The sequence below is a fragment of the Lipotes vexillifer genome, unplaced genomic scaffold (genome assembly GCF_000442215.2).
Source record: "Lipotes vexillifer unplaced genomic scaffold, Lipotes_vexillifer_v1.1 scaffold19, whole genome shotgun sequence".
Classification (NCBI taxonomy): domain Eukaryota; kingdom Metazoa; phylum Chordata; class Mammalia; order Artiodactyla; family Lipotidae; genus Lipotes; species Lipotes vexillifer.
Window position 1 is genome coordinate 274,075 of NW_006793856.1, and position 24,603 is coordinate 298,677.

At 42.9% G+C, this 24,603-nt stretch overlaps 1 protein-coding gene across 1 annotated transcript; it reads left to right on the forward strand.

Annotated features, from left to right (window-relative positions):
* Positions 1–4,831: 4,831 nt before the first annotated feature.
* ACOD1 (aconitate decarboxylase 1) lies at positions 4,832–11,472 on the forward strand. Its single transcript, XM_007466806.1, has 6 exons — positions 4,832–5,013; positions 5,193–5,295; positions 6,964–7,125; positions 7,899–7,988; positions 9,409–9,614; positions 10,527–11,472. The coding sequence occupies exons 1-6, from the start codon at positions 4,832–4,834 to the stop codon at positions 11,470–11,472; spliced, it is 1,689 nt and encodes a 562-aa protein (XP_007466868.1).
* Positions 11,473–24,603: the final 13,131 nt, after the last annotated feature.

Sequence of the window (24,603 nt, forward strand, 5' to 3'; positions counted from 1 at the left end):
TAAAAATAATCTGGCTTCTACTTAGAGCTAGGAGCAAGGGGGCAACTGGAAGCCATCAATTGTTTTTGATTAGAGAGGTGCCGGTCAATCTACAATTTATCATTTAAGCCCCTAGATAGTTAGAAAGTGATTCTAATTACAGAGGGCTTTAGTCTTTAAATTGGTCACAGTTCCATAAAAGCACAAAGTAATTAAGCAAGCAAAATAATTGAACTAACGCGTCTTCGAATTCAATAGGGACAAAAAGTGAGAGCCCAGAGACGCTACATGACAGCACTTCTGTCAAAGCTCATCAGAGTTGATAAAGCTCATCATCACTTTATAAAGTTTTTCCATGGTGAGACGGTTGAAGCCAGCATAGCCCATTCTTCACTTTCACGTAGAAGTGGTCTTAGGAGTCTCTAAATATCTAAGTAAGCTGAAAACTCCAGAACTCCCAACTGAGATAATTCTTAGAGAGTTCTATTTTGAGTGTTTTTCAAACTAGATGTCTGTTTCCTTTCAACTCGATGAGATTACTCTTAACACCAATTTATGTAATCTAGCAATAAATCACAAAATCTTATAGTACAATTGTTCTTACTTGCTGGAGTCTATCCAAATGGCCCCAAATACCCAACTTGCTCCCTATTCCCAAATATTCATTTTACTTTTGGATACAGAAATTCACCCATCCACTGGAACCTGGGTTTGGAGTCCACTGATCTAAAACAGATTGTCTGAAATGGTACCCTGTTGCCCACAATCAATGTGGGTGCCAATACTGAGCCTGGCTCTGGGTTTCCCCAATCTGGACCATGGTTGGGAAGCCTGCCTCAGGCCACAGTTGGCTTAAGAAGAGAATCCAAACATCCCCCAGTGTCATCCTTTCAAGTCCCTCTTTCTTGTATCATTCAACTAGGTACAATCAGACCCCCTTCTTTTGACTTTTCTACTACTTAGGATAACCAAAAAGTACCTCCACCCCCAGTCTGCTGCCGGTCACTTCTCCCTCTGACTGGTACCCCCAGCCTTCTTTATGCACAAACAACCGCCCTGCCTTCACTTCCCGAAGCATGGCTGACACTAGGTTGTAGTATGTAACAAACTTTCCTGAGGATGACAAACAATTATTATATTGTAAAGAAAAAGTTCAAAGTAGATATTTGATTCCACTGCTCCTTAAATCTGTCTGCCTAAGTCCTTACACATGGGGGTCCCCACTGACCACCTTCCCACCTCCAGCCTCACCCCTCACCTGTGTGTAGTTCTGGCTTATAACCAGGGTATCACCCCCAACAACCCACGGGGATTCCCACTGACCCTGCCCTTGACCCTGTCTCCAGAGCCCCAGACTCTTTCTTCACAGCCTCCAACCAAGAGAAGCAAACCATCTAACCTCTTCTCCTAGAGGTACTGTCTGACCACAAGAAAGACAGCCTTTTGCATTTTTATGCAGAGCCATTTAGTTTCTCTTTGTCTCAAACTCTCCCTTCTGTAACAGGATGGGGGTAGAGCCACAAGGCTCCTGGAGACTTCCTCTAAAATTAAAATACAATCCCCCTCAAAGAAGAATTCTGCCACTACACCTGGAACAACAACCTCAAATTTTAAATAACCTGATTGTCGGTACCCACTGTAAGTGCAAACCAATTGGCCAGGACTAGACAGCCCAAAGGCAATCACAATTCCCTAGAGGACCAGAGCTGGGTTCAGACTAGCCAACCCACAGTGACTGATTATAAACAAGAAGGCTTGGACAAGCTGTGTTGAAGCCCACTTGGGCAACAGCAGGGCGGCAGGCAACAGATCCCAGAAGCCAGGCAGAGGACCAGCAACCACAGATCTGCATATACTGAAAAAATGCAGTTCAGGAACAAATCAAGGAACACCCGAGAAGAAGTGTGATTAATGCCCAATGCCCTTCTAAGTTCTTAATTGCAAGCTACCAGGAACTTCTGGTACTTTTGTCCCTTGACAATGGTGACTAGCAGATGTGAAATGGAAGGGAAAAATGAGAGTGTACCTTAAATACCGTACATGCCGTATTTTACTTAACCAAGCTACTATTGGGGGGGCATTTGATTTTTTTTCCAATTTTTAATATTGTAAGTAAGTCTATGAATTTTATTTTATTTCATTTGCTAATTTTCCCCCATAAACCTATGTCTATTTCCTTAGGATAAATCTTAAGAAGTAGAATACCTAGATAAAAGAGTGTGAATATTTTTCTGATTTTGACATATGGCATCTAGGCACAAGATGCAAGCCTAGTTTTTTTGTTTGTTTGTTTTTGTTTTGATTTATTTATTTTATTTACTTTATTTTTGGCTGTGTTGTGTCTGTTGCTGCACGCCAGCTTTCTCTAGCTGCGGTGAGCGGGGGCTACCCTTTGCTGCGGTGTGTGGGCTTCTCATGCGGTGGCCTCTCTTGTTGTGGAGCACAGGCTCTAGGTGCACAGGCTTCGGTAGTTGTGGCTCACGGGTTCTAGAGCACAGGCTCAGTAGTTGTGGTGCATGAGCTTAGTTGCTCCGCGGCATGTGGGATCTTCCTGGACCAGGGCTTGAACCTGTGTCCCCTGTATTGGCAGGCAGATTCTTAACCTCTGCACCACCAGGGAAGCCCACAAGATGCAAACCTAGTTTTGCCATCAATGTACTTTTCTTACATCTGTGAGGAATCATATGATCATCGCTCCTGTACTTCTTAGGTTTATTTATTTAGTTTACTGGTAAGTTAAACAACTCATGGCAGAGGAAGTTGAAGTAAGTTTAGCTGGGAGGTGTTGAAATGGTGGAAACTTTCAAGTTAGAACAAAGTGAAAGAGAGTGAGTTTGAGAGAAGAGAGGAGTATAAAGACAGACAGCAACCAAATTTCTCCACAATTCACTCCTGAGACAGACCTCCTCTTTAGAACAACATGATGCTCAAGGTATTGTTTCCTTTTATGTGGCTTATTTAAATTGGTTTTTCTAGCTTTCCTTTTCTTCTCGATTTCCTCAGTTGCCCTCTACTTTTAAGAGCTACTTGCTTCTACTTTAAAAGTGTGATTTTAATATTTCTCATAGCCTCTGGGTGGTCTAATTAACTGCATCTTGTTTTTTATCAATGTTTTACCAAGAATAGACATAATTCTCTGGTATAAAATCAGGAAGAAAATGAATCATTATAAGTTCATAGAATTTTAACCTTCTAGTTTGGCATGTATCCATTATGGCATTGCCAGATTGCTTTTCTAATTATCTGTCTACTGTCCTTAGTCCCCTGGGGAAGATAAGCCTTTTGTGGTGGGAGCCATAACATCTCAGTTTGGTATTCTAGAGTGCTTCGCACAGGGCAGACACATAACTAGAACTCCTGAAATATTTATTAAGTAACTGCATATTTCACCTTAATTTATACATTAATCATAGTATTTTACTAAGAACAGATGTAAATGCCAGGAGAAAATCAAGAAGACCAAAAAGATATTTTAGAAATAGATGGGCACAAGGCTAAAGACAGCTGAGCAGCTGCATGTTTATTTCCTCCTGTTCCCTTCCTCAGGGGCCAGAAGGAGGCTGTTTGTTCTTTGGCACATGGGGTGGTGTTCAGCACTTGTCAGGGGGTCCATTGGGGCCCTACTTTCAGAAGTCACTAGCACCGTGGGATTGTGTGGATGGATGCCCCAATCACCTCTCGCGCTCCATGGTGGCGCCCTGCAGATACATGCTCCCCAGGCATACCCGTTGCCCCAGAAGGCACTCCCAGGTCAGATCTAACCCTGAAGAGATGAGCAGTCCATCATTAATTGCCTCCACTGTGGGAACTGTGGGGATGGGAAGAGAGGTCAAAAACAGGTGGTTCTGCTTATAAGACTACCAGTCATATCTCTAAGTTGCTTGAATCTCTAAGTTTTAGTTGGCAAATCATGAAGCCAGCTCTTTTCCCTCCTTGCCTTCCCTGTTCCTAAGATGTTTACCCAGGTTTCTAGCCACGTGAAAATCCAAGTTATTGTTCTTCTCCACCCTAACCTGAAACTTGAATCCCAGACCCTTCTCTGCCCCCGCCATCGCCTCTCCAGCCTCCTCCCATCGCTCCAGCAAAGCTGCAGCGACACAGAAAGCAACCCATTGTTTCGCAAAGGGCAAGGCTTCCCTGGCTTGACAGCCTAGGGGTTGAAAATACAGGACAAGTCAAGTCGGTGGCCAGGTTGAAGGACTTTCAGCTGGGAACTGGTTCTGTCTTTGCACCTCTGCTCTTGCACTGAGCTTAGCGTCAGAGAGCCCCAGACACCCCAGATCTTCTATCCAATAAGCCCCCACCCCCATCCTATAGCTCACGCTTTTTTTGTTTTTTTTTTGGGGGGGGGGTACGTGGGCCTCTCACTGTTGTGGCCTCTCCCGTTGCGGAGCACAGGCTCCGGACGCGCAGGCTCAGCGGCTATGGCTCACGGGCCTAGCCACTCTGCAGCATGTGGGATCTTCCCGGACCGGGGCACAAACCCCTGTCCCCTGCATCGGCAGACGGACTCTCAACCACTGAGCCACCAGGGAAGCCCAAGCTCACGTTTTAAAATGAGTTATCTGATGTTCACAGAGACAAAGAAGTTGTATAATGACGCAATAATCAGAGCAGGGAAGGGAAGCGACCTAACATTTACTAAGTGGTACCAAGTGCTAGGCATATAGTGAAACATGAAAGGATGTTTTTAACTACGTAACAGACATGCTCTTTATCTGGGTTGTGGGTAGAAACATAAGGTCTTCTCGACTAGGATGACCACACGCACTTCACATTCAACGAGTTCACGGTGAGCCCAGCATCGTTGCCCAGAAGTCTGCTCCTCTTCCTGTGTTCCCTCTCACGGCAAATGGCAGTGCTGTTTCCCCATCCAGAACCTGCGGCGTCGGTCTCTTACCTGCCCTGTCTACCCCTCCTCATCCATTCTCTACATGAGTACCTACAGAGATCTTTGCAAAACACAGTTCTGATCACACCTCTTCCTCTCTTAAGAGAGCACTATGGCTCCCTGATGACGTCACAGTCTTTAGCGTAATATCACTTTCACCATTTGGCCCTGGCCTGCAAATCCATTCTCCCTATCATCTCTGCCCCTTGGGGGCAGCCCTGCGGCTGGAGTTTGCCCAGTTCACGGCACCGCCCCGCACCAACACCCCCAAGCCCCAGCCCATGCTGCTACCTCTGCCTTTAACCTCCATCTTCATTCTCAGCACCTTCGCCTGGCTGACTCACAGAAGTTTTCATAAGCAGCTCAGGTATCTACTCCTCCAGCAAGTCTCCACCAACAGAAAGAGCAGGCAGTGGTCCTCGAGTGTAATTTTAAAGTTTCCAGTAGCCATATTGTAAAGAAGTAAGAAGAAACTGCCGGGGCTTCCCTGGTGGCGTAGTGGTTGAGAGTCCGCCTTCCAATGCAGGGAACACGGGTTCGTGCCCCGGTCTGGGAAGATTCCACGTACCGCGGAGCGGCTGGGCCCGTGAGCCATGGCTGCTGAGCCTGCGCGTCCGGAGCCTGTGCCCCACAACGGGAGAGGCCACAACAGTAATGAGGCCCATGTACCGCAAAAAAAAAAGAAAAAAAAGAAGAAACTGATGAAATGAATTTTAATCATATATTTTATTTAACCAATATACCCCAAATATTATCAATTTCAGCATGTAATTAATATTTTAAAATTATTAATGAAATGCTTTATATTCCTTTGTTTTCCTACTAAGTCTTCAAAACCCAGTGTTTATTCTCCTCTGATGACACGTCTCAGTTTGGACTAGTCACATGTAGCGCTCCATCACCAGATGTGGAGAGTAGCTACCACATTGGACATGACAGCACTACAGCTATCTTAGGAATCACTTAGGAATCACCTAGAGAGCTTAATGGAAACCTAGAACCCTGAACTAAGCTTCCAAATGTTCTGGTTCTGAGGAGGGTCTAATTCTGGATGTGTGGGATGGAGAACCAGAAATGTTCATTCTCAGCAATACAGGTTTCTGATGTATGTGTTCCTCAGGAAATGAGGGCTTAAGAGCTAGATGCATCGATTTTGGAGTTAGACCTACAGGGGTTTGTGTACAGACTAACTAAGTTACAGCTGTGTGACTTGGGGACTTCACCTTTCTGGGTCTTGGTCTCCTCACCTGCAGAAAGAAACTCACGATACATACCTAGAGACCAGTGAGTATTAAGTAGACACTGTATTTAAAACATTCGGCTCAACACCTGGCACGTGTCTACCAGTGCCAGCTCCTACCTGTCTGAATGCACCCCATGCCCAGGCGTGCCCACATGGTGGGCGAGACGTCCCTCCCCTGCTCCCCCTCTGAGCCTCTGCATGCCTCCACCACAGCCCACCACCCAAGCACACATTATCTGCTTGCTACTCTGTGTCCTCCACTGGACTGAGGACAGAAACTGGCTATCGCTCATTTCCACATCCCTCTGCCTCACACATGTGTTCAGTACACATCTTTTTTTTTTTTTTAAGTTATGGGAAGGACTTGTGACTTATTTGTTGCATGACCTTCGTCAGTTAATTTTAATTAATTTATTTTTTTATCTTTGCTGTGTTGCGTCTTTGTTTCTGTTCGAGGGCTTTCTCTAGTTGTGGCAAGCAGGGGCCACTCTTCATTGCGGTGCACAAGCCTCTCACTATGGCGGCCTCTCTTGTTGTGGAGCACAGGCTCCAGACACGCAGGCTCAGTAGTTGTGGCTCACGGGCCTAGTTGCTCCGCGGCATGTGGGATCCTCCCAGACCAGGGCTTGAACCAGTGTCCCCTGCATTAACAGGCAGATTCTCAACCACTGCACCACCAGGGAAGGCCAGTACACATCATTTTTTAGGAACTGAACTTAATTTAACCAACTGCGTTTCCTATAGTGGAGTATAAAGTCTTTGCGTAAAAGTACCTCCAGTTCTCATGTAGAAAGGAAGTGTGTGAATACAGAGTGACTGAAGCATTGTTCTAACACTCTTCCCTTTAAAGTCTGTCACAGAAAGCTTTGCCAGAGTGATCCATGGCTTGAAAGTGGGACACCTGACAGATCGTGTTATCCAGAGGAGCAAGAGGATGATTCTGGATACCCTGGGTGTTGGGTTCCTGGGAACCAGTACAGAAGTGTTCCAAAAAGCCAGGGAATACAGTAAAGTAAGAAGCTCAATGTCTACTTTGGAGCTAAAACCAAGTGTGCACATGCGCCTTTTTGTGAGGTGTACCCAGAAGCGCGCCCAGGGACGTGCGTTTGTGTTCTACTGCCCTACTCTTTATTTTAGAGATAGTGCTTGGTGTATATAGCATTGTTGTATATAGTTTTTTGCTTTTCTATGCTTTATTACCTGAGTCTTAATATTCACCCACATCCTTTACTAAGTCACTATCTTAAGACCAGTCTTAATCTTAAGGCTAGCAAAATCTCAAAGTTGATTACTAGTCTGACTGAAAGCACATTTTTACCTGAGAGTCTTAGCAGCCATAGCCCCAGCCCATTTGTTCATGCAAAGACCTCAAGATTCTCTGGAGAGAAGCCTGGGCCAGCACCCTGAGCAGAGAGTAGGTGATTACATGAGAGATGTAGCATCCACTCTCCAAAGAATATGCTTGGTCTATAGACGATGAGTCCACCTTTCCTAGTATTTATCCTCAGGGAGTAAATAAGAGTAAATTCAGACTTCATTCCTTGTCGCACTTATGGATCACAGTCTGGGACTGAGCAACAGCTTCTCCTCTCCCTTCCGCAGAAAAAGTTATATATTCTTCTACGAGGAAGAAAGAAATCCAATGACTAGGGCTTCAGTCTAGCACAAAGGGCTCAGTAAGAAGTATTAAAGTAATGCTTCCAAACATGAACAACTCTTGAAATGGTGACTTGGCATATGTTGGGTCCACACTCTGTATCACTGATTGATACTCTTTTGTTTCAGATCTATAGTTCCAACGTATCCAGCACTGTTTGGGGCCAGCCAGACTTCAGGCTACCACCCACATATGCTGCTTTCGTTAACGGTGTGGCTGTAAGGAGATTTCCATGTCTTTGTAACTGTTCAACAATCAGAACAATTTCAGGGCCAGAAAACATCTCAGAAATTGCCCAGTTTCCGTCTCTTACGGATGAGATCACTGAAGTTCAGAGAGGTGACGTGGCCTGCCCTCTCTCCTTGTAGTAATTTCAGTTTTCACGTTTTTACAGTGAATTGATGCTTCTCAAACAAATTGTGAAGTAGAGGAAATAAGATGGAAGAGTATAGATAAAAAGGCCCCTAAGGTATCTCAACTCTAAACTAAATATCCAGACTCAATTCCTTGTCATTTCTTTCTGTGGTGGGCAGAACCAGCTTCTAACCAGCCTTTCATTCATTCATTCATTCAATCATTCAACAGATATTTATTGAGAAAGAAACAATGGCCATAAGGTGTCTACATTTTCTGAACCGAAAATCAGCGCTTCTCATCTGACAATTTTTATGTTTTTCTGTGTGTCACGGGCAGTCTAAAAGATATAATTTGGACATGAATCTGTTGGGATTTCTGAGATATTTTTATGGTTTATGGGACAGTAGTTCAGAATATTGAAAGTCAAACCTAATGGTGCATCCAGAAGTAAACGTCCAGTAAGTAAGCAGTGGGAAAGGCACCAGCCACAACTAGTAGACAAAAATCTATTTTTAAATGAACTTCTGGTTATTACTATTTCGTATAAAGAAAAACCAAATGATTTTAAAATATAGCTTAACAGTTAAACTGGGTTCAAGAGTTCTTGCAACTTCTCCATAAGTTTGAAATTATTTATAATAAAAGGGTTCAAAAAATATGGCCTGATGTGGAATAAATGACATTAAACTTTTCATGTGACTTGTTTGAAAGGTGGAAGAGGGAGGCAGGGAGGAACAGCCACCTAATTCTACAGCTTTGTTTGTAAGGTAGATAAAGATCTTTCCAAGGGCTGTGGCACCTGAGTAAGAGCCAAGCTCCCTGCAGTTCACTAGCTGCTCCCCAAGGTCGCACCTCATCTGGACAGAGGACAGCCTGTCTAGTGCCAAGTCATGTGATTAAGAATCACAGCCAGGGCTTCCCTGGTGGCACAGTGGTTGAGAGTCCGCCTGCCAATGCAGGGGATGCAGGTTCGTGCCCCGGTCCGGGAGGATCCCACATGCCGCAGAGCGGCTGGGCCCATGAGCCATGGCCGCTGAGCCTGCGTGTCCGGAGCCTGTGCTCCGCAATGGGAGAGGCCACAACAGTGAGAGGCCCGCGTACCGCAAAAAAAAAAAAAAAAGAATCACAGCCAGTTCATAGGTTTAATTTTCAGAGAATCAGATCTAAAAATCTCACATCAAACAAGGTTATTATTGAACTAAACCCTGACTGGTCCAAAAGTCATTGCATTCAGGGAAATACATTTGGTTTTGGTTGTTGTTTATGTGTCTGTTCACATAGGTTCACTCAATGGATTTTGATGACATGTGGCACCCTGCCACCCACCCTTCTGGAGCCGTCCTTCCTGTCCTCATGGCTTTATCAGAAGCCCTGCCTCCAAGTCCAAAGTGTTCTGGCCTTGACCTGCTGCTGGCTTTCAACGTTGGTATTGAAGTGCAAGGCCGATTAATGCATTTCTCCAAGGAAGCCAAGGACATACCAAAGAGGTATGGAGAAACTGTGCCCCATCGTGAGGCGGCCACATTCCCCTTCATCTGTTAGTCATTATCTCTGTAGATCTTTCTGACATAGAGGTTGGCTCAGTTGAAGATGTTGACGTTAGTGCTGGCATATAAGTCAACTCAACCAGTCACATAACAAACTGTACATCCATATACAAAGGTGTGACCTCAGAAGTACTAGTGAAAAGTCTCATCTGGGTTTAGAGAGCCTATCAAGCAACGAGGACCATGCACTAAATTGGAGCCTCTCACCCCAGGATGATCATGTCATTCTGGCCTCTGTGGGTACTCTGAATATCCCTCATCTCATCTCAAAGCAGAGTCTACTTTGGTATTTGCTAGGGTCCTTCAGACTAATGGGAACATTCAGAATATCTTAAACCCGACTGCTCAATCCATAGATCAAAAATGGTCAAACGCTGACTGTATCATATGGTTCAATCTAATATTTATTTTGCCCCTTGGTCCAGCCTGCTGGGGGAGGAATAAATCGGAATACTGAGTGAACTTCCACGGTTTCTACAAGGCCTTCAACTGTTACAGTTACTTACATAGGCTTTCAGCACTCAACAACTTTTGCCTTTTGGCAATAATTGCAAAAGTACCATTTATAAATAATTTACTATATCAGGCGCTGTTGTAATCATGCGAATTCGTTCAAAACTCACAAAACCCTATGAAGTAGATACTATTATTATGACCATTTTATATAAGAGAAAACAGATACAGAGAAGTCGAATAACTTTTCCAAAACACACAGCTAATAAGAGGAAGAGCTGAGATTTGAACCTAGGCATTAGGGCTGCTCCATTAGCTAAGCTCCTGACCATTGTGCTATACTGCCCCCTGGGGGCTGAGGTTTGTAAGTCTCCAACTCTTGTGTTTTTTGTTTTTCAGATTCCATCCCCCCTCAGTGGTGGGAACTTTGGGTAGTGCTGCTGCAGCGTCTAAGTTTTTGGGGCTCAGCATGACAGAGTGCCAAGAGGCCCTGGCTATTGCTGTTTCTCATGCTGGGGCACCCATGGCGAATGCCGCCACTCAGACCAAGCCTCTTCATGTCGGCAATGCCGCCAGGCATGGGCTAGAAGCTGCTTTTCTGGCAATGCTGGGTCTCCAGGGAAACAAACAGGTCTTGGACATGGAGTCAGGGTTTGGGGCCTTCTATGCCAACTATGCCCCCAAAATCCTTCCAGACGTAGATTCACACACTTGGCTGCTGGACCAGCAGGATGTGGCCTTCAAGCTTTTCCCTGCCCATTTGGCCACGCACTGGGTGGCAGACGCGGCTGCATCTGTGAGAAAACAGCTTGTAAGAGACAGAGCCATACTTCCCACTGACCACATGGAGAGAATTGTGCTTAGAATTCCAGATGTCCAGTATGTGAATAGGCCCTTCCCAGACTCGGAGCATGAGGCCCGACACTCCTTCCAGTATGTGGCCTGCGCCATGCTGCTAGATGGTGCCATCACTGTCTCATCATTCCGCAAACACCAGGTCAACAGGCCACGGGTTAGAGAGTTGCTTGGTAAGGTAGAGCTGGAGCACCCTCAGGACAACCTACCAAATTTCAACACCCTCTACAGCGAGATAAGTGTTGCCCTCAAGGATGGATCCATCTTCACAGAGCGCTCTGATACCTTCTACGGTCACTGGAGGAAGCCTCTGAGCCAGAAAGACCTACAGGAAAAGTTCAGAGCCAATGCCTGCAGGATGCTGTCCTGCCACACTGTAGAAAGGCTTATAGAGATAGTAGAAAACCTAGAAGACCTGGAAGACTGCTCTGTGTTAACCACGCTTCTGAAAGAACCGTCTCCACCAGAGATAGTTTCAAAATCTCTCTAGCGTTTAACAGTTCCATCATGCAATCCCTCCTGAGGCTTAACAACATCTAAATGACTTTATATTGGGGAAAATTCAATGCTTTGCTTTACAGAGCAAAGGTCTTTCTTGGTCTGCCTGGGAATAAATGCAGCATGCTGAAGAGAGTCCAGACACAGAACTGGATATACATGGAAGAAGTCTTGTCCTGTAAATTTTGCAAGACAGTTCCAGTTACCTATAGCAAGATAATGGTGCAAGAAACACAGAGAAATTTATTTTATAAGCATTCATAAGGCTGAAATTCAGGTCACCTGTGATTTGCTTAATCTTTTCAGAGAAGTTATTTATGAATTTCATGAGCCTCAAGCCTTGAGAGGGATTTGAACTTCTGCATACAACTTGCTGACAGAAGAAGGGCTCTGGTCTGTTGTGCCACCAATGGACTCCTTACACTATGGCTTATCAGAAGCCCTTCACAATGGAGGGGATGCCATTGGGTTTAAAATAAGGTCTTCATGGGTTCAAATCCTGCCTCTGCCATTGACTAGATGTGACCCTGGCCATGGTTCTGGATAACCCTCTACTTAAGTTTCTCTATCTTTAAAGCATAAGTTAAAAACAGTCTAAAAAATAAAACACTTTGGCTCTAGAAGTCATGCTCTTAACCACTACAATATATCACCTTTCATTACAAAAAACTTTTTGAGACAAATATCATGGACGTAGAGTCTGAGATGCAATAAAGAATGACAGCCAAAACATAGTATATATGTGGGTAGTCAGATATATATTAAACTGTATAAAGTAATAAAAATGTCTTGTGGGGTTAAAAACTGCAACATTAGCATTATATACATATTATATATATATATATATATATATATATATATATAGAGGCAGGGAGGTATTATAGTTAATGTATTCTAAATTCCTCATGTTGTTCAAGAAAAGGGCAACACTATTAACTCTAGACTTTGATTTGTAAGTATGTATGTTGACATTTCTAGGGTGACTTCTATAAAACAGCAGTGGAACGTATCACTTCAGGTTAATAGAGAGAGAAATATGGAATTAGGAAAAAAAAATAATCCAAAGAAAGGTAAGAAAGGAGGGGGACAAGAAATATAGAAAAGGCAGAACAGACAGAAAGCACAATATGAAATGATTGGAGGGACTTCCCTGGTTGCTCAGTGGTTAAGAATCCACCTGCCAATGCAGGGGACATGGGTTCAGTCCCTGGTCGGGGAAGATCCCACATGCCGCAGAACAACTAAGCCCGTGCACTGCGGCTGCTGAGCCTGTGCTCTAGAGCCTGCGAGCCACGACTACTGAGCCTGCGTGTCACAACTACTGAGGCCCACGCGCCTAGAGCCCGTGCTCCACAAGAGAAGCCACTGCAATGAGAAGCCTGTGCACTGCAATGAAGAGTGGTCCCCACTTGCCACAACTAGAGGGAGCCCGCGCGCAGCAACAAAGACCCAACGCAGCCAAAAAATAATAAATAAATTAAATAAATGAATTTATTTAAAAATAAATTTTAAAAATGACAGGAAAAATCCAAATATATGTATAATTATGAAGAGAGTAAATGAACTAAATGCTCCAGTTAAAAAATACAAAGACTATGAACACATTTTAAAATGTTTGTTTTATTAACACCTACTGTACATATCATTAATTCATCCATTTTACATTTTATGAGTTTTAGTAAATGTATAGAGTTGTGCAAATATCACTGAAATCCAGTTTTAGAATACTTCTATCATTTCCAAACATTCCTCAGGCCTGTTTGCAATCAATTCCCAATCTCCAGCCCTCAGCAGCCAATGATCTGCTTTCTATCTCTATAGTTTTGTCTTTTCCAACATTTCAGATAAATGGAATCATACAATATATAGTCTTATGTGTCTGGCTCTTTCACTTAGCATAATAGTTTTAAGATTTTTCCACATATGTATCAGTACTTTATTCCCTTTCATTGCCAAGTAGCATTCCATTGTATGGATATACCACTTTGTTTACCCATTAATTAGTTAAAGAGCAGCTGGATTGTTTCCAGTTTGGGGCTATTATGAATAATGCTTCTATGAACATACACAAACATGTCTTTCCATGGATGTATCTTTCCATTTCTCTCGGGTTGATTCTTAGGAATGGGAATGCTGAGTCATTTGGTAAGTACATGTTTAACTTTAGTAAAACCTGTTTTCTATAAAGTAGCTCTATCATGTTACATTTCCACCAGCAATGTACAATGGCTCCAGTTTCTCCTTATCCTCACCAACCTTTGGAATTATCAGTCTTTATAATTTTAGCCAGTCAAGTGTGTGTATAATGGTATCTCATTGTGGTTTTAATTGGCATTTCCCTAATGACTAACTCTTGCCCATTTTTGCCTATTATTATAATTAGGTTGTCTTCTTATTGAGTTGTATGAGTTCATTTTATATTCTGGCCATAAGTTCTTGAACAGATACCTCTTTTGCAAATATTTTCTCCCAGTCTGTGGCTTGTCTTACTGTGATTTTAATGGTCTCTTTTTTTTTTTTGCGGTATGCGGGCCTCTCACTGTTGTGGCCTCTCCCGTTGTGGAGCACAGGCTCTGGACGCTCAGGCTCAGCGGTCATGGTTCACGGGCCCAGCCATTCTGCGGCATGTGGGATCTTCCCGGACTGTGGCACGAACCCGTGTCCCCTGACTTGGCAGGCAGACTCTCAACCACTGCGCCACCAGGGAAGCCCTAATGGTCTCTTTTGAAGAACAGAAGTTTTAAATTTTGTTCAAGTCCATTTTGCTATTTTGTAAAAAAAATTTTGTTCCTACTTCTGGTGTTATTAGAAGGCCTTTTTTTTTTTTTTTTGGTCATGCCACACAGCATGTGGGATATTAGTCTCCCGACCAGGGATCGAACCTGCACCTGCTGTATTGGAAGATTGGAGTCTTAACCACTGGACAACCAGGGAAGTCCTTAGAAGGCATTTTTAAAATCCAGTTATATACTTTATTCAAGACACACAAGGATGTAGAAAAGTTGAAAGTAAAAAATATAGGGGAAATGTGGATGGAATATTAACAAAAGAAAGCTAGAATAAATAAATGTTAATATTAAGCAAAAAAGAATTATTAGAAAAGAGATAATAATGATAAATTCAAGTCACTAGGTAACTAAAATAATTCTAAACTTCCATGCATCTAAATACTATTAAACTGCAAGGAGAAACAGATAAATCCAACACTATACTGAGAGAATTTTAACATTTCTCTCTTAGTAATTTATATTTCAAGGAAACCAAAAACAAATAGACTATATAAGATTTAAACACAATCAACATGTCTTATCTAATGGACATATAAAGGACTCTGTATTCAAAAACTGGAGAATTCACAATATTTTAAAAATCTCACAGAACATTTACAAAAATTGACCATATACTTAGGCATAAAGCAAGTCTCAACTTTTCAAAGCACTGGATCATCCAGATCATTTTCTTTAATCACAATGTAATCAAGTTAAAAATCAAAATTAAAAAGACAATTAGAAAAGCCTGAAGTGTTTAGTAATAAGCATTCCCCTAAATAACTCTTGGGTCACAAAAGAAATTACAGAGAAAATTATAAAACATTTAGAACTAACCAATAACAAAAATACCACATATCAAAATACATAGAATGTAGCAGAAGCACTACTTAGAAATGGGTAGAATTTTTTATTGCTGGCTCTGTATTACATGGATTATATTGTTCCATAGGACACATCATGGTAACACTTATAAATTTGAACAAGGTTGATAAAAGAGGAGATAGAAGAGGTGGTTTCTACTGTGACCTTGAGATTAAATTTAATTATCCTATCTTGATAAATCTGAGAAGTTTCTAGGGTCAAGATCTGAGGGCCATTAATAATATCCTTAGATAACCCCTGTTATAAACAAGACAACAAACCCCAAATGGAGTTATGCTAAGCCCATATCCACCAAATCAAGACTAACTGAATTACACTTTTGGCTCTTCCAAAAATAGAATATTGAACCAGCAAATCAGGAATCTCTGATCAGCACTAGTTAGGTAATCTGCCTGATAGACCCCTGCCATCCCCTAAGGAAAGGAGCCTTGCAATAACCAATTTGTTGTTTGTTTGTTTCCTTGTTTTGCCTAGTGTAACCTCCTTGTTTCCACTCCCTTCTGCCAATAAAAGTCTTTCATTTTGCACAGCTCTTTAGATCCCCTTTCTACCTGCTAGATTGGGTACTGCATGATTCAAATCGATTTGTGCTCAACTAAACTCTTAAAAAAAATATCTTAATATGACTCAGTTTAACTTGTAACACCCCCAAAGCTTGCTTCGGACCCACAGCAGGTGTTGGGGAAGACGGTATCTCCTGAGGGGGACAACAGCACTCAAGGTGACCTTGATATTGGCTATTATGCCCACTGAGTTAACTGAAGGCAGGAGAAAATATGGGGGGATATGGGTCTGTAGAGAGAGCTCAAGGGTCCTCTTCACTGACAACCCTGCACACCATCCACCCCCATCTTACCACGTACAAATGACAGAGGGGAGAGAGAAAGAGAGAGATTGGCTCCCCACATTCTTTTCTAGATGATTCCATTCAAAACGCTAGGGCCACAGTGCTGTTGGAGACTTTGGATGGAATGAGAGAGTTAAAGCTGAGCGAGCGTCTCTTCCTTCCATGAGGTTGGGGAAGAAGGACAGCTTGTGAGCCATTCTATCCTGAGAAAGCCCAAGATGGGACTCCGGCAGCTCTGATCTGATGTCTAGGCATTGTGGCAAATGCTTGTTTCTTCCCTTCCTTTCCCTTGGGTACAGCAATAAAGGATGCAGCTCAGCCCACTGTTAGTGTGATAGGCCCTGTGTGTAGGCAAATGAGTCCTCCACATGGATCAGGCCAGACGGCCAGGGAGAAAATCCACCATGAGACTGAGACCAAGGCTCTAGCTCACAGAGAGAGGTTTATTCCAGCTCCCTCTCTGTATTTCTGCATCCTCAGCACATACTCATGACCTTGAGCCAAAGTGCCTCAGTCCCCAGGCACACCTTTGCCCACTCGGGGGACCCCTGGCACTCTAGCATATATCTGGGGGATCCCCAAGACCAGGCACATATTCGGGTGCATGCCAAAAGAACTCATGGGGCTCTGCATATAGCTGTGCTCATGGTTAAGATTTACTATAGTGAAAGGATACAGGATCCACAAGAGAATAAGATACAGGCAGAGTCTGGAGAAACCCCTGCATAGGCTTTCAACTCTCCCTCCCTCCAGGTTGAGGAGGGAGGTGAATGTCTTCCTTTCTCCAGGAGAGAAAAGTTCAGTAAAATGTGTTCAATGCAAACACATGAAAGAATGCTTAACATCATAAATCATTAGAGAAATGCAAATCAAAACTACAATGAGATATCATCTCACACCAGTCAGAATGGCCATCAACAAAAAATCTAGAAACAATAAATGCTGGAGAGGGTGTGGAGAAAAGGGAACCCTCTTGCACTGCTGGTGGGAATGTGAATTGGTTCAGCCACTATGGAAAACAGTATGGAGGTTCCTTAAAAAACTACAAATAGAACTACCATATGACCCAGCAATCCCACTACTGGGCATATACCCTGAGGAAACCATAATTCAAAAAGACTCATGTACCAAAATGTTCATTGCAGCTCTATTTACAATAGCCCGGAGATGGAAACAACCTAAGTGCCCATCATCGGATGAATGGATAAAGAAGATGTGGCACATATATACAATGGAATATTACTCAGCCATAAAAAGAAACGAAATTGAGCTATTTGTAATGAGGTGGATGGACCTAGAGTCTGTCATACAGAGTGAAGTAAGTCAGAAAGAGAAAGACAAATACCGTATGCTAACACATATATATGGAATTAAAAAAAAAAAAAATGTCATGAAGAACCTAGGGGTAAGACAGGAATAAAGACACAGACCTACTAGAGAATGGACTTGAGGATATGGGGAGGGGGAAGGGTAAGCTGTGACAAAGTGGGAGAGTGGCAGGGACATATATACACTACGAAACGTAAAATAGATAGCTAGTGGGAAGCAGCCGCATAGCACAGGGAGATCAGCTCGGTGCTTTGTGACCACCTAGAGGGGTGGGATAGGGAGGTTGGGAGGGAGGGAGACGCAAGAGGGAAGAGATATGGGGACATATGTATATGTATAACTGTTTCACTTTGCTATAAAGCAGAAACTAACACACCATTGTAAAACAAATATACTCCAAAAAAAATGTAAAAAAAAAAAATGTGTTCAATGTTCCTGCCCTGGGAAGAGACTTACCACCCAAGGTTTTTACAGGCAGCTGGTCATGAAGGCACCCTCTGCCCAGCCACAATGATAATTCCAAACTCCAAGAAGGAAAGCAGGTGTTCAGCATAATTCACATTGTTTGCACTGTCTAGGCAAAGTGGATCATTTTTATCAGTTAGGGAGTGGGTCAAGTGCCAAGTTCCCAGATGCAAGCCAAGTACCAACCCTGTAAAGAGGTCCTAATTAAGATAGTAGCCTCCAGCCTGCTATGTTCTCTCTTTTCTGCACATTTTGTCCCATCCTGAAATGCCTTCCATTCCTGTTCGTGTGGCTTTGTAGGGTAGAATAATGATACAGAAAAACTGGACATTGCCTCCACTTGAAGAACTATCTCTGCCCTGTAGCATTTGAGGTCTATAAACGGTGTGTTTTATCATTGCATTAACTAAAACTGATATCTCCAGTAGGCTTAGAGCTGCCACAGACCAAAGAGCTGTAATCATTTTAACCCAGGCAGTTAAAATGAGAATGTGAGTTTAAAGGGAATTTTTATATGTTATATTTTATAACAAATTTACTTTGAAGTCCTATCTAAAAAATATCTCAGACAGATAAGTCCCATACGAAAACTGGGACTGCCTTAAGGTCTGTGATAGTTTATGTAGGGGAACCTCTTTGGGGATGTGAAGTAAATGGTGGGTGTCCATTCAATTCAACAAATGTGTACTGAAGGCTTAATATGTGCCAGAGGATGTTCTTGGCGCAGGTGATTAGAGCAGTGAACAAAATAGGCAAAAATCCCTTACAACCGTGAGCTTACAACCTAGAGTGAGTACAGAGACAAGCAACAGGACAAAGAAAGTGCTCTGTACCTCTTCTGCGCCAGCTGTGCTTCCTTCATTCCTCCCCTGGTGGGAATGTGAGTTTCTGGAGCCTGAGCTGGGTTCAGGGACCAGGGAGCCCAATGCATGTGAATGAATAGCCCCAGTTCTTCCTGGGAGAATATAATCTGTGACAACAAAGGAACTGTAGGGGTGTATCTTCCTTGTCAATTCTGGCAGGACTTCCCTGCATAGAGCAAAGCTACAGGGAACTGAAGGAAGGAGGAAACATCACGACCAGATGCATTGTTTTCCTTCCAGGAGAGCTGCACACGTGTGTATGGGCACTCACCATGGTGTGGGGTCTCTTCCCACCACTGAAATCTATCTGCAGCACTGTAGTTTTTATTATGCACTAGTGAAATTGCCCTATTATTCCTCTCTTCTCCTACCCTACATTAAAAAAAAATAGCTTAGTGATAGTTCACAGAAAGTGATCATTCAAAAGGCATCCAAAGCAGGTGTTTCAGAAGCCACTACTCTGACTCCTGATGAAACCCTGCCCAGCAGTTGACAGCTGCACAGCACATTAAAAGAATGTATGATGCTTCAAGTGTCATGGCTTTATCTGAATCAGACAGAACAGAATAAATACCTTCACAGAAATAATGAAAATTTGTCTAGTCGCCAAGTTCAGTTGCTAATGCAGGTATAGACACTCAGATATCGTTGTCTCACTTAAAAAATTCTCCCTGCTCTTTGTTGGAGTTAATTCTAAACACGGGTCAACCCACTCCAGTTACGGCTGGTGCCCATATAGAAGCCAACCTGGAGGTTCCGTAAAAAGCCTTTGCAATGGCCCAATGCCCAACTGTTTAAAACACGGCATGAAAGTATTGCTTCCGACTTTAACAAATGAAAAATAAAAATGACAAGGTGCTTGTCTAGAAACCACGGATATCTGGATAATTCAATGTCAGTTATTTCATCGTTGAGTCACGATCCCATTGAAAGCACCTATCATCAAGTGGTAAAATGTGTAATTCAATTGGTTGGAGCTCAACTATTTTTACTTGAACAATTTCTTCCAAAGACTGTGAAGCATCACTTTTCAAATACATTATAAAGCACTCCCAACATCATTTTCCCCATTCCATCACGATTTTCATGCAAGGGGCCATGCCGCGAAGGCACATGTCTGCACCATCTCGTTGGTAGTATCCTGGCAGGATTCCCTCACATCCCCATAGCTGTGTTTGCATCTAGGCTTCTGGGTGGCAGTGGCTGGGTCTGCATCAGCAAACCTATCAGAAGAGGAGCTCTAACTGAGGGGGAGAAAATGTTTCTTAGGCACCTGACAGCATGACTGTGAAGAGAGTTAAAATTATCAGCTCACACCAGCCTCTCAAACACTACAATATTTGGAACAAAAGCTCACAAGCACTGTGCACATAAGAAATCTGTTCCAACATGAGGCTTCATTGAAATACCCAGTTAGTAAGAGAAAGGAAGGCCATATGGACTAGGGTCTGGAGGAAATAATTCAAGTAAGCACAACTGGATCCATGTAGCTGAATGATATCATACAAGAGGACTGCTACATTGAAACTGTTTCCTTACAGACTAAGCCAGAGTATTTTGTAAGAATACATCTTCTCGATGGTTCAATGCCACCTGGTCTTATCACTTTAAACCACAGCCCCTTGCCATGGCTGCCCCGACCTTAAGGCCAATCACCAAACACTGCAGCCCCATTATGAAAGATACTTTGTTAAGCTATTAGAAAAGCAGTCACACATATTCATCTGGAAGAAGCGAAACAGGAGAGTGCTTACCTGACGGGAAGCTTTTCATCCTTTTCTTCTCCATCCACAATATTATCCTGACCCACTGTGACTTCACAAGTAGGAAGGTTTCAGCTGCCAGCACAGGGAAAGGCAGCACCAGCTCATGGGCTTCTTAGCGCAGCAGAAGGGTTGAAATGTCCTTTACAGAACTGTTGACAATGCAGCTCTGGGTCACCCCAAAACCACCTGCAAAGACAGGGGGCCTGGGATTATTTGAGGCAGAACCTATGATCAATTAATTTTTAAGCAAAGAATTAAGGCATATAAGAGCAATAACACGTGAATCAAATGGCAGAAGAGCATTTCTTTAAAGTCTTCTGGAGTTGGTAATGACTCTGATTAATTCATTAACTTAGTTTTTAAAAAAATACTTATTTATGTATTTATTTGGCTGCACTGGGTCTCAGTTGCGGCATGCAGGATCTTCGTTGCAGCATGCAAACTCTTAGTTGTGGCATGTGGGATCTAGTTCCCTGACCAGGGATCGAAGCCAGGCCGCCTGCATTGGGAGCCCAGAGTCTTAGCCACTGGACCACCAGGGGGATCCCTCATTAACTTGGTTTTAAAGTCAGGATAGCAAACTATATTTGTCAAAGTGGCTCAGAGATGTTTTTGTAAAAGTTGGTGCAAAATGCTAGAACACAGACCTAATCATTATGGCTTCAGTGTAGCCCTTGTAGCAAGTGGACTTTATACAGACATAAAGGGTTTATATTAACCTAATAAAAATAATAAACATTTTGCATCAACAGTATGAAATTCTGAATCGCAAGCTGGAATACCCATCATGATGCTAATTTTTGCTAAATATTTCAAGTTTGGTACAAAGTAGAACTATATATATTTTTAAAGCATTTGAGATAATTTAATTTCTCCTAAAAACAAAAACCTCTTTTTATGTGCTAGAATAAAAGTGTTTTTTAAAAATAGCAGTAATTTTTTTTATTGATTTACAAGTAATACTGTCTTAGATGTGAACACACTAATTTTAGCATCAGACCTGCCAGGCAATAATCTTTATAAAGTTGTCTTAGGGCAAACCTATTTGCAATGGAAGAAAAGAGTAAATTGTCAAAACACCAGCAGCTCAAATATGATAGTTTCCCTCACCCTCCCTGCGGTTTTATAAATAGATATTTAAATTTGTTTATACATAATAAACTTGGTGTACACATAATGTGTAGCAAGTCTCCAAAGATGGCATCCCAGTATCCATGCCTCCCAATGTTCATGCCCTTTTATAGTCTCCCCTCCTTGAATCTGGTCTCACTTTTAGTCAATAGAATGTAGCAGAAATGATGCTGAGGAACTCCTGTGGTTAGATAGTAAGAGGAAAGCCTGGTTCTCTTGGAATGTTTGTTCTGAGCGATGCCAGCTCTCACATGAGCAACTTAAGCACCTGAGGTCTATGGGTTATAAGGAAGCCCAAGACTGCCACGTGGCCACATGCCAGCCAATCCCAGCTCAGGCACCAGACATGGGAGTGAAGACACCATTGTGGTGTTTTGCAGCCCCAGCTACTACCCGACTGCAACTGCGTGAGAGATCTTAAGCAAACCCAGCTAAGCCCAGTCAACCCACAGAAACTGTTTAAGCCACTAAATTTTGGTGCTGTTTTTTACATAGCAATAGATATCTGGAATACTGTATATGTAAAGGAGCAGTAAGCAACCAATTTAGATAGATAAGTATCCAAATATAAGGGTTAGGAGCAACACACTCCTAATCTAAAACAATGACCCCCAGTTCTCACTGTGGGACATCTCCAAATTGTCTCCCAAAATATCAAGAATATTGTGAATGTTTAAAATAATCTTAGGGGCTTCCCTGGTGGCACAGTGGTTGAGAGTCCACCTGCCGATGCAGGGGACGCGGGTTCGTGCCCCGGTCCGGGAAGATCCCACATGCCACCGAGTGGCTGGGCCCGTGAGCCATGGCCGCCGAGCCTGCGCATCCGGAGCCTGTGCTCCGCAACGGGAGCGGCCACAACAGTGAGAGGCCCATGTACCACAAAAAAATTAAAAAATTAAAAAAAATAATCTTAAAACTGATTTTAGCTGTTGAGTTTGAAAAAGAAATATATAACATATAGCTCCTTATGAAGGGGACTCAATGAAAAGAAATCAAAAATATCTAAGACAGTTATAGTTGTAAATCAATCTTTTATTTTAAAAGATGGAGTCACCTATTTATAAATGATTCCTGCACAGAAAAGGTCCAGAAAGAGACAGTCCTCCACTGTGATTCCCAGAGCCCAAATGTGGGCCGCTCGCCACGTGCCACCTGTCGCCTAGGAGCTGAATCAGAATTGCAGTGTACCAAGATCTCCAGGTGATTCGTATACTCATTAGGTATAGATTGGTGGCTCCCAAACTTGCTTGCATATAAAAATCATCCGGGAATCTTAATTCCAAAATCCAGGCCCTAAGGCCACAGGCCTTGATGGTTTTGAAGCCCACCAGGTAAGTTCAGGTGAAGCCATGCCTGAGAACCACTGGCCACTCTAGGTAGAGCACTGGTTCTCAAACTCAGCCACATAGTAGAATCACCTGGGGAGCATCAAAAACCAGTAATGTCTGTTTCTACCCTCAGAGTCCTATGTAACTGGTCTCAGGTGTTACCTGGGCATTGGGAGGTTTTAAAAATTCTCCAAGTGTTTCTCATGTGCTGCAGACCCAGAGCCTGGAACAGAGGTTCAAAATGGTAGCTGAGCCTGCACCACTCTTTCAGGAAGACAGTTTGGAAGTCAGGGAGCATTAATAAAAATGAACAGTTGGCCTCACAGTTTTCAGCTCACTCACCAGGTATCCTGACTGCATCAAGCTTGCTGAAGTTCAGGTCTGCCAAGTCTTGTGCATCCCCATGGGCCCTCCTGGCACTTTCCTCCGGCATATTTCTCTTCTCTTCTGTTGGGCTCTCTTTCAAGTGATTAATAATGTGCATCTGCTCAACATTAGGAGCAAATATCTTCACCTTCAAAAATAGAAATAAAAACAAATGATGTCATTACCTCTATGAAAACAATCAAGCAAATCAATCTCAGATCCTAAACCAGAAAGGAAAGTCAGAAAACTACTAAGTAATTCTGTGTGTCTTCACGGCCAACACCAACTGCAAATATTACAGGTCAACTGCAAGGGAGAAATTGCAAGGGATTTCTAGAGGAAAAAAAAAATAGAGCTATAAATTAGCTTCCAGAAAGGAAGCCCTTGAAATCTTTCCAAAGCAGTGATTCTAAACCCTGGCTGCATATTAGAATCCCCTGGGGTGTTTGAGACCAAACAGACCATTTACATGGGAATCTTTGGGAGTAAAGCACTAACCTGGGCAATCGTATGTCTTAAACCTCCCCAGGTGATTCCATCATTTGCCAGGTTGGCAATCCAGGATCTAAAGCAAGTGAGATATAAAACTCACAACCTCAGGGCTCTAAGTTAAAATCCCAGGGCTTTTAATACCAAGAGCCCAAAGCAGATTTGGAAGTTCTCACTTGCCCCACTTCTATGCATCTAGCCTCACCAAACTCTGGATTAACATCCACCCTGGCCTGCCATCAGAAACGCTTGGACGGGAAGGGAATCACTGCAGTTCCCTTGGCCCCAGCCCTTAAATCCTGCAGGGGCACTGATGTGGGGAGACATGAGAATTTGGAGGCTCAGGGCAGGCACCTGTATACTGGGGGACAGCCTTTGAGTCAAACCTTCTTCACTGCCTTCTCCTCTACTCTCAAGCTTGAGGTCCAGTTCTTCTGGAGGTGGACAGGGCTGGTCTGAGTCAAATATCTCCTGACTCTGAGAAGGCATCACCATGGCTAGAAAGCATAAGGTCATGAGTCTCAGCCTTCTGTTACTAAACTTTGTATTTGATTAAAATTTGTATTAATATTCTAAACATGCTCTCTGCTCCATAGTTTTGTTTTTACAAAATTGAGTAATATCTCCTATCTCTGATATATGTGAGAAAGATTCTAAACACATACATATCCCATTATTTGTGAAAAGACTTAGAACATTCTGAAGGGAAAGAAAGACAGATGCAAACAAACATGAACTGGTTTTTAAACCAATAATTCTGGAAACAGATTGGCCTGCAGTTGCTTCATGGAATTAATTGGATCCACCAGCCCAAGGTGGAGGTGAAGGTCAAACATACTTCCACCACTAGGGTGTCCCTTGGACCCTTTAACAACGTGTTGCATTG

What these genes read in the sequence shown, in the direction of transcription:
- ACOD1 (XM_007466806.1), top strand. Translation starts at nt 4,832, where the DNA reads ATGGCAGTGCTGTTTCCCCATCCAGAACCTGCGGCGTCGGTCTCTTAC. An exon ending in AAGCCAGGGAATACAGTAAA is followed by an intron (nt 7,126 to 7,898) that starts GTAAGAAGCTCA and finishes CTTTTGTTTCAG; the next exon opens with ATCTATAGTTCCAACGTATC. An exon ending in GCCAAGGACATACCAAAGAG is followed by an intron (nt 9,615 to 10,526) that starts GTATGGAGAAAC and finishes TTTGTTTTTCAG; the next exon opens with ATTCCATCCCCCCTCAGTGG.